Source organism: Pinus tabuliformis, chromosome 8, assembly GCF_031772625.1.
Source record: "Pinus tabuliformis cultivar Carrire ecotype Pingquan chromosome 8, CPIR1, whole genome shotgun sequence".
Classification (NCBI taxonomy): domain Eukaryota; kingdom Viridiplantae; phylum Streptophyta; class Pinopsida; order Pinales; family Pinaceae; genus Pinus; species Pinus tabuliformis.
This window is the reverse complement of record NC_142294.1, coordinates 1,859,675,942-1,859,686,015: the sequence shown is the minus strand read 5'-3', so window position 1 is coordinate 1,859,686,015 and position 10,074 is coordinate 1,859,675,942. Positions and strand designations below refer to the sequence as shown.

General features: G+C 38.7%; 1 protein-coding gene across 1 annotated transcript; it reads right to left on the bottom strand.

Annotated features, from left to right (window-relative positions):
• Window positions 1–624: 624 nt before the first annotated feature.
• LOC149243723 (uncharacterized) lies at window positions 625–6,130 on the bottom strand. Its single transcript, XM_089371288.1, has 2 exons — window positions 5,123–6,130; window positions 625–4,587 (listed from the first exon to the last, which is right to left on the bottom strand). The coding sequence occupies exons 1-2, from the start codon at window positions 6,128–6,130 to the stop codon at window positions 625–627; spliced, it is 4,971 nt and encodes a 1,656-aa protein (XP_089227414.1).
• Between the last annotated feature and the right edge of the window lie 3,944 nt (window positions 6,131–10,074).

Below are 10,074 nucleotides of genomic sequence, written 5' to 3'. Positions count from 1 at the left end.
AATTATATTAAATATGATATTTACTCTAACAAATTATTATAATATCAAATTATTTTTAATTTTAATTAAATTTACTTAATTATTTACCCTCTCCGAATACATTAAAGTTAAATTTGAGTAGAAACACTTTAGAATAGACAATTTACATCAATTTGAATTAGAATAAGTTGAGTAGAAACACTTTAGAATAGATGATTTACATCAATTTGAATTAGAATGGCATTCCTATATAATCCACTTCCATATGCATCGTCATCCTCCATGGTGTCCTCAGTGTGTTCATCACAGGCCTAATCGTACTCCTGACCGTGTGTTCTAGCAGCTCGATGATACAATTGCTTGGCAATCTAGCAGCTCGAAATCAATGTAATACAATAGTTTTTTTTTTTTTTTTGACGAAAATGGGTATGGGGTATTTATATTCCTCTTAGGCTGAATTCCGGTAAATTGATTACATAGAGGTCTTCTGTATTTTGATGCGGGTCACTTTTGTGAGTGAGCATGCATCTTATTCTTACAAAGTTCTTCCTTGATCTAGTGTCTATGTTTTTAATTATTTTCCCCCACTTGGAGATACAGACAAATTGCTTTAAAAGAAGGCAGTAAAACATTGGAGCCTGCAGATTAAGGGATGGGATCCCATGATTCTTCTTTGTCTTTCTGCTTGATTCCTGTTGAGAGGAGAGTGGCTTTATTGGCCTCTTTGTCCGCCTCTTTGTTGAGGGCTCTCAGCACATGAAAGTAGTTTAAGCTCTGGAAGCGTTTTCCAAATCCCTTGATTCTGGATATCAGTCTAGTAAGCTTGAGATCCGTCACTGCGGAGCTGGATATCATTGCATCTATTATAATTTGAGAGTCACCGATTACATTGGCTGTTTCAATATTTGTGTCTTGGAGGAACTTGAGGCCTTGGTATAGAGCTAGAGCCTCAGCTTGCACGCTGGTTGTATGTCCAAGCCCCCATGCGAAGGAATGAATTATTTCCCCATTTGGGTTTACTATGACCCCTCCTGCACCAGCTTTGCCCGGGTTTCCCTTTGCTGCCCCATCAAAGAAGAGGGTATGTCTTGAAAGCGCATTGAGCCATTCTTTAAAGTCATCTTCAGATTTTCTTATATGCCAATTTTTGTAAGAGGGGACAGTTCTGTTTGCTGGATGGAATTGCAAGCCAATGAGGGAACCCCAGGAAATGTCTTGTTGGCTGAGGTTTGAATCATCTTTAATGTCAGCTAGGCATTCCTTGATTTGGCTTTTAACTTTGCTCTCTAAAACCTTGCTGTTCTGATTTGTGCCTCTGAAAATTCTTCTATTACGTTCAAGCCAAATTTGCCAGCAGATAGTCTTTGGAAGAATGGCCCAAGCTGTTTTAACTACCTGATTTTTTGGAGGCTGACCTGGATATCTGGCTGTCCAATTTGAGAACAGCTCCACAATGGAATTTGGCAATAAGAAGTTGAAATTCAAATTCTGAACGAAGAAGCACCAGATTCGTTTGGAGAACTTGCATTCAAGCATTATATGCGCAGCTGTCTCGGAGTTTTCTTTGCACAGTGGGCATATAGATGGTCCATGAATTCCTTTCCTTTGCAGAATGTCGTGTGTAAGAATTCTTTCATGGCAGAGCTGCCAGGCAAAAAAATCCGTCTTTGGCCATGAGGGGGTGCGCCATACTCCATGCCACGGTGCTGGATCGGGAGGAACATGAGGTTTCTCAATTAACTTTCTGTATCCCATGGCAACCGTGTACCCTCTGTCATGCGTTCCCCATCCCTTCTGATCCTGTTTTCTCATCTGCGTGGGGGCCAGGCCGTGAAGGTGCTCTGTCAGCATGGTCCATTCCTTGCGCAGGTGATCCGGCACTGCCACACTCTTCCAGCCCGCCCAGATCTCATCGTGCCACCGTGAGATATCCCAGAGTGTGCGCAGCCCGTTGCTATCCATCCACGTGCGCAGATCCCTGGTGGCGATTCTGTTTTCCAAAGGCTCCTTATTCATTATTCGATCGGTCCAGATGTTTATCCTCCTGCCATTCCCGGGGATCCAATAAGAGTGCTCTCTGATTAGGGGGCCTGCTTTAGCGTAAAGTTTGAGAAATGACGAGTTCTGCTTGATGAGTGGTGAATTCTGAACCTGAATTTCATTCTCTAAACATCTTAACCGAGATCCCCTGAAATACTTTTTCCATAAAGCGAGCTGAGCCCATCCAGGTTTGGGCGCAATGATCCTCCAGATGGTCTTTGCTGCCATAGCCACGTTCTGGTGACCTATGTTTTTGAAGTTCAGACCACCTTCCCACAGCGGCTTGGCAATAGTTTCCCAGCTGATGAGAGGGATTTTCCTTTCATTTTGCTTTCCGCCCTTCCAAAAAAATCTGCGCATAAACTCATCCATCTTGTTAAGAATGGTTAATGGAGCAAGGAGACCTGCAAAATGGAATATTGGGAGGCTGGAGAGCACAGATTTCACAAGGACTGACTTGCCAGCAGCGTTGAGCCAGCGGAAGCCCCAGGATTGGATTCTAGACTTGAATTTTTCAAGCTGTGGATGCCAGTCTTTGACAGAGAGCCTTTTATGACAGACAGGGAGGCCCAGATATTTAAAAGAGGTCCAGGAGGATGAGGCAGCAAAATCCAGACATCTAGAGATAGCAGAGAGAATCCTTGGCGAGGTATTCCAGCTGTAAATATGACATTTGTTCTTGTTAAGAGCACTGCCAGAGGCCTTGATGGAGACATCCAGGGCAGCTTTAAACTTGGAGGCAGAGGAGAGGGTGGCACTGCCTAACAGCAGGGTATCATCCGCAAATAAGGCATGGTTTAAGCTTTTAACCCCTCTAGCTATACACAGACCATTGATATCTTGATCTTGCATTTTTTTATCTAACAGAAAACTGAAGACAGAGGCTTGAATGACAAAGAGCAGGGGGGAGAGAGGGCATCCCTGCCTGAGGCCTCTCGAGGTTTTGAAAAATTTTGTGGCTCTTCCGTTTACAAGGGGGGCAATCCAAGGCTCTAAGATGCAAGCCCGGACCCACTTTATAAAATTTGCTCCAAATCCAAATTTACACATAACTTTTAAAAGGAATCTATGATTGACTCGATCAAAAGCATTTGCTAAATCGAGTTTGATCACCATACCTTGTTCCTTTCGGAGAAGACTTGAATGTATTGCCTCTTGAACGAGAGTGTAGTTGTCCACGATTTGCCTTCCCTGTATAAAGCCTCCTTGATTTTCCGGAATTATTTTTGGCAGGATGGGCTTCAGCCTGTTTGCAATGACCTTGGTAATTAATTTGTACCCAGTGTTGCAAAGCGAGATCGGGCGAAATCTGCTGAAATTGTTGGCACCTTTTTCCTTTGGTATGAGAGCTAAGAAAGCAGAGTTTGTGCTGCCTCCTATTTTCTGAGAATTTTGAGACTTTTGTACCATTTTAAGAAGGTCCTTTTCAACAATCGGCCAGCAGACTTGAAGAAATCTGGCAGAGAAGCCATCTGGTCCCAGGGCCTTGTCCGGCTCCATGTCAAAGAGGGCTTTTTTAACTTCCTCTTTTGTGATTTTGGCCTCTAGAATCCTGTTCATACGAGGAGAGATTGCTTGAGGGATAATGTCTAGCAGCTCTTGGTGCAGGAGCGGCTCCTGATCATCAGTGAATAGATTTTGGAAATGTAAATAGGCTGCTTTCTTGATGTCTGCAAATTCCTTGTGCGTATCATTATCTTCCTTGATCTCAGAAATAGTGTTGAAGCATTTCCTAGCCTGAGCTTGCTTATGAAAGAAGCTCGTATTCCTATCTCCTGCTTTAAGCCACAGATTTCGCGATTTTAATCTCCAGTATTCTTCTTCGGCCAAGCAGGCCTTATGATAGCTCTGTTGTAGATGAGTTTCTTGGTCTATCATCTCCTCTGTGATTATGGCGCTCTCCATGCAAGTTTGATGAGAGGCAAGGGAGGATTTGATGACTTTCCTTTCTGTTGCAGGATTTGGAAGGGTTTTTGCCCAGCGTTTCAAGACTCCTTTTACCCTTCTGAGCTTTTCCTCCCAAATGAAGAAAGGTGAGCCTTTAACAGGCTGGCTCCAGCAGTCTTTGATTGTTTGCATGAAGAGGGGCTCCTTTACCCAGAGGGGACTGAATCGGAAGGGGATGGGGCCCAGATCTGAGTGGGCAAGCAGCTCTAGCTTTACCGGCTTATGATCCGAGATGCTGCAAGGAAGAATATGCATTCTAGGTTCTAGACCAAGTAGCAGGAAAGAACTTTGGATGAAAAATCTATCTAGCCTGGCAGCTATATGCCCAGGACCTACTCTTTTGTTAGACCATGAGAACTTACCTGTTGAGGGTTTGATGTCTAGCAAGTCCCAATCTTGCAGAAGATCCTCCGCCCATTCTCTTGCCGGATCTCGGACTATGCTTCCTCCCCTCTTCTCAGATGAGTGGAGAGTGAGATTGAGGTCTCCAGCAATGATTGCATTTTCCAGACTTATCAGATCTGCCTGTCGTTTTATAGTATCCCAACATTCCTTTTTCTCCCTTATATTGACTGGAGAATATACATTGAAGAGAGTAATGATTTCCTTTGTGTCGAGGTTCTGCATTTTTAGCATCAACCAATGAGTGTTGCTTGCTTCAAAGGTGAGTGCATATTTGTTGGAGTTCCATAGAGTACTGATCCCTCCTGAGGCACCCCTGGCTGAAATTGCTCTTGCTTCGCTTTTGGGCCACAAATTTTTGCTTATTTGCAGGAAGAGTTTGTCTTCCAGTTTGGTCTCCTGGATGAGAAGTATGTCTGGGGCTTCTGTTCTTATTAGATTTCTTATGGCTTCTTCCTTGACTTTGCTCCCCATACCTCTACAGTTCCAGGAGATGGCCTTCATTATTTATGCTTCTGCTGGGCTCCCTTGGAGCCTTGGGCTGGTTTTTCAACATTTTGGGCTTTGAGGCAAGGAGCTTTTCCAGCGTTGGTTGGCTGCCTTGTAGCTTATCTTTGTAGGTCTGCTGCTCTCTTTTCTCTTTATCTGTTTTGCGACCTCTTGCAGATCTTCTTACCGAGGTTTGGGATTCTCCTATTTCTCCTTCTTCTTCTGACTCCTCAGTTTCTTGTTCTTCTTCTTCGTCTTCTGGGACCGTGTCTTTGGGGTTCTCAGCTTCTTTGGGGGAAGCTGGAGGTGTGCTTTTCCTTGAGGATTCTGGCTTTTGGATCTCTGCCTCTGGAATGTCTTCTGTCGGTTGGCTTAGAAGGTCAAATTTGTTTTCTTGCGTCTTTTTTGAAGGGGGTCTCTGGGCATTAACCTGAATATTGCCTTTGCCGGATGGTCCATCCTGTTTCTGCCCCTTATGGTTGGCTCTAGTTCTTCCTACTTGATTCCAGCCCTCTTCATTTCCTTTCTCTGGCTCTGGATTAGTCAAGCAGTTTCTAGCGAAGTGCCCATACACGTGGCATTTCCTGCATTTGAAAGGCAGCTGTTCATAATCCAAGATCTGCACATGGGACCAGCTGCCGACTTTGATTTTGATTGCTTCTGGTAAGCCCTCCTCTAGATCTACCTCCACGCAGATCCTGGCACAATCGTACTGATCCTTGTTGCTTGCCCGATCTATGAATTTCCCGAGGGAGTTGCCGATGTGTTTCAAGGAGTCCCAGTTCCAACAGTGAACCGACAGATTTGGGAGACGAACCCATACTGGAACAGCCTTGGGAACATCTACCGTCGGGTCGAAATCCGGTGTCCATTTATTCAGGTAGAGACCCTGAGGACCCATGAAATACGGTCCATTTCTAAAGATCAGGTCTTTGTCTTCTCTGGAGGTAAATTCGAAGAGAAAAAACCCTCGCCCTAGAAAGTAAGAGGTAACACTTTGGCTGATCAGTGGCGCCCAGTTCCTGTTAACCCATTGCTCTGTAGTTTTCGGGGAGGGCCAAAGTCCTGTGAATTGGCCAATAAGTCCCCGATCCGCCAGCGACAAAGCTACTTGCATGGGAGTCTCCGGAGGCAGAGAGATCTCTGGAATTTCATCTAATTTCTTGACGAATTTAGAGGCATCATTTCTTTTTTTCGGAGGCAAGCCTGCCAGGAGCTGATTAAATGCCTCTGCGGCAGGACCGGAGGGTGGATCTTGGCCCTGAGTCTCCATCAGGCTTGATGCCGGCCGCCACAAGGGCAGCGCAGCAGAGATCACCCCCTAGCCAGAAGGGCGACTAACTGTCTAGATCCGATCAGATCTGAAATCGCAGAATGCAGGATCAGCAAATCGAGGAGGAACGCAGGGTTAAGAGCCCGCGGGGGGCAGGTCGAGGGGAGCCGAGGCTCGTAGCAGAGACCTGGTCGCGCTCTCCTCCTGAAGCTCAATTTTAAAATCCAATGTAATACAATAGTTATAATAGTTATAATACTGTATTTATTTAATTTTTTAAAATAAAATTGAAATTGTAGAAGTCTTATTTTAATATAAAGATGAATTTAATCTATAAATAGGCTTTGTTACAATATCATGAACCAATACCATAGTCTATCAATATCTCATGCCCAAAAACCAATAACTCATTTCATATGCCACTTGTTCATATAACATTTATTTTAATTAATCAATTTAATTAAATAAGAAAAAGACATAACTACTTATGAGATAAGTCGTTAACATTGATGTGACTATTATTAAAGATATTCTAAAATAGTCAATGAAGGTCAAATTCTTACCATTTACTTAATAATTATTCATAATTAAATTAAAATTGTGAAAACCTTATTCTAAAATAAACATCGACAAAACTATATTATTAGAAAAAGGTAAAAAATTGAATGTTTAAATTTGTTTTTAAAAAAACTCCCAAATACTTTTCTCTAAAATAAAAATAAAAATAAAAGAAACAAGTAAAATTGTAAATTTTAATTATTAAAATTAAATCATTCATTTTTTTTTTTTAAATATTAAACCAATTTATACATTTAATAATATATTTTAAGTAATGTAAAATAAAATAATTTTACCCCAACAATTAAATTAAATTGCTTGTATATATTTTTTTAATTAACATTTTAATTTGTTAATCCCTTAAGAAATGTAAATTAGGTTTATCTATGACATACCCTAATAATATTTAATTGATGGACACAACCAGCTGGTCAAGGCAACACATGTTTAAAGGTTTATTATTAAAAATTATAGTAAACTATAAGTAAATTTGTCGAACCATGTTTACTCAGTTAATGAGTGGACACAACAAGTTGGTCAAGGCAACAAATGTTTAAAGTTTATTATTAAAAATTATAATAAACTATGAGTAAATTTGTCAAATCATATTTACTCATAATTAATATGTTCAAATCAGGATGATCATGCCCAATTATAATTGGGTATGATCAGCTATAATTAAATATAAACAATATATACAACTTAAACATATTTAACTATAATAAACTATACTCAAATACAATCTATTAATCCTCCCCATATACCTAAGAGTAAAATGAAATTTTATTAATAAATATAATTAATACATATATATCATACCTATATTAAATAATGTATAAAAAATAAAAATGAAATAGATCAACTTTAATCAACTACATATACATATTGATATGAGTGTACTAACTTTTGACATTCAAGCCAAATCAACCCACCATTCGAATTAGGCCGATGGCAGTCTTGAATTTGATACTGGTTGTGTCAAGTACTCTCTGTTCGATAGGAATATGGATCCTCAATACTTCAACCATAACTGTTCATAGGCTGGGATTACTTGCCATGCAGCTAATTCCTTTGGTTCATAATTGCACATGTACACTATATTTGGATGAATATTTTAAATGCTAATTTTATTATTTATATTTGGATGAATGTTTTAAATGTTAATTTTATGAGGTTTTTCTATTATTTAAGTTTATGTCTATTGGATTTTATTATTATTTGAGTTTGTGTCTATAAGGTAAGAACCATCCAACCACATTATGGTGAAATTATAGATTTTTATTTATTTATTTAAGTATAATTTCTTGTTTGTTTTTTTGTTTTTAGTTTGATAATAAATATAATTGATTTATTTGGTAATCTAGTAGAGTTATATTTAAAATCAAATTAAAATCAAATAAGCATAATTTAAAAACGGTATTAAATTTATATAAGAAGATGTTAAATTTATTTTTAAATATTATAATTTTTTTTATTTAAATAAAATATTTGATTTAATTCATTTATTTATCATAACTTTTTTTACATAAAATGTTAAAAATTATTATTGATGCTATTTTGAAAATGTAAAATTGTATTTGCACAAGTTAGATTTAGCTAGAAAACAATGAACAAAATTTGTAAAGAAAGAAAAAATATAATTGATAAAAAAAAATAATGGATTCTATCGATGCATAGAAAAGAAAATTATGAGAGAATACAATTCCATGTGAACTAAAACAGTGCTGAATTTATGTTGATTGTAGATTTTAGGAATATCCCAACAAAGAGGAGAGAGTAGATTCTAAGAATATCCCAAAATTTGAGATAGGCCAAATAATTAACCTTTCTCTTGACCATCAGATTCTCGGATATTCCCGCAATCTGCAATCCACATAAGGATGCACATTCCCCTAGTATAGTAGTGAGGAAGGATACCCATTCCCCTAGTATAGTAGTGAGTCTAGTAGAGAATCCAAAGAGATGTGGACATACCCTAAACACTTAGTCCTAGTTAATTGGCCATACAATAAGTTAACTATCTCATGAAAGTGGAAATACTCCTAGTTAACTGAAATGAAATTAAGTGTATGGTATCTCCACTAGATGTCACTTAGTCCTAGTTAACTGTCCATAAAATCAGTTAACTATCTCATGAAAATGGAAATACTCCTAGTTAACTGAAATGCAATTAAGTGTGTGCTATTTCCAATAGTAAAAACCTAACCTAATGAGCCTCAATGTTCTCTACATATATAATATGCAAAATAGGTCATACAATAAAACTAATGTTTTGTCAATTGGAAATTGGAAATACCAGGAGGACAAAAGTACTTCTATGCAAATGCCATTATGAATTCTCTACAATCTTTTGAAACATCCATTTTTGTTTCGACCATCAATATCCATCGACCCTCTTTCTCCACATTACAGCTCAAGATCCATCCCATCTTTGTCCATCTCATTGGTTTCTTCACCATACTACTGCTCCCTGCTTCCTCAATCATGTCCCAGGAGAAATACACAAGGATATTTCTCTAAGACTGGGAAATTCACAATCTTCTTAGTCCTCAAAATTATTTGTTCCTGGTTACTTGTAGACAACATTCAAGCCAATTAAGTGCAGGATGAAAAACACATAGAATCAGGAACAAAATGAATGACAAAATACTCACTAAGATGTATTTACTTATTAATGAAACTTTCATTACTAACTCTCCCAACATATTGCACTTGTAAAGTGGAAAATTTTCATCTTCACATGCAAAGGAAATGCACACCTTCAGGCCTCATGTCCCTCAAGGAATATGACGAGTTCTCATTATTCCATAACCTAATGCCCCGTAACTGTAAGCCCGATGCGGCCTAAGAATCACATTAATCAACATGAAAGTTTAAATTTCTATATTTTAAACAATACTAAAATAAAATAATACAAAGAGCAAATACACATAGATGAGATTGTGTTATGCTCTTAACCTGAAAGACGATACCGGAATACAGAATATGCGAGAAATATACCCAGAACATAGAATAGTGAGAAACAACAGCAAGTATTTTATTATTCAGAAAGCAATGTTCACTTGCCTCTTTGAGGGGGCAACCTCCAATAGAGCAGAGCTCGATTACAAAATAAGACACGATGCTCCTCGTAGGGAGTCTCTATCCTTTATATATGACTCATACATGCAATACTATGGATCAATACCATGGTTCTTATTAATACCATCTATCTAATACCATGGCCCATTTGCAACTAACTGTGGTCCTGTCATTAATTGCGGGTTAACCACTTACAATTATTAATATGGGCTTTATTGACTCCTTACTTAACTATAACTATGACTCGATCCTTCTACATGAATAAGGGGGTTAGGGTGGGACCCTAACATGCCCTTCCCCTTAAG

Coding starts and splice junctions, on each gene's coding strand:
- LOC149243723 (XM_089371288.1), bottom strand. CDS start 6,130: ATGGAGACTCAGGGCCAAGATCCACCCTCCGGTCCTGCCGCAGAGGCA. Junction 4,588..5,122: donor CTGAGAACCCCAAAGACACG/GTCCCAGAAGAC, acceptor CTAAAAATGCAG/AACCTCGACACAAAGGAAAT.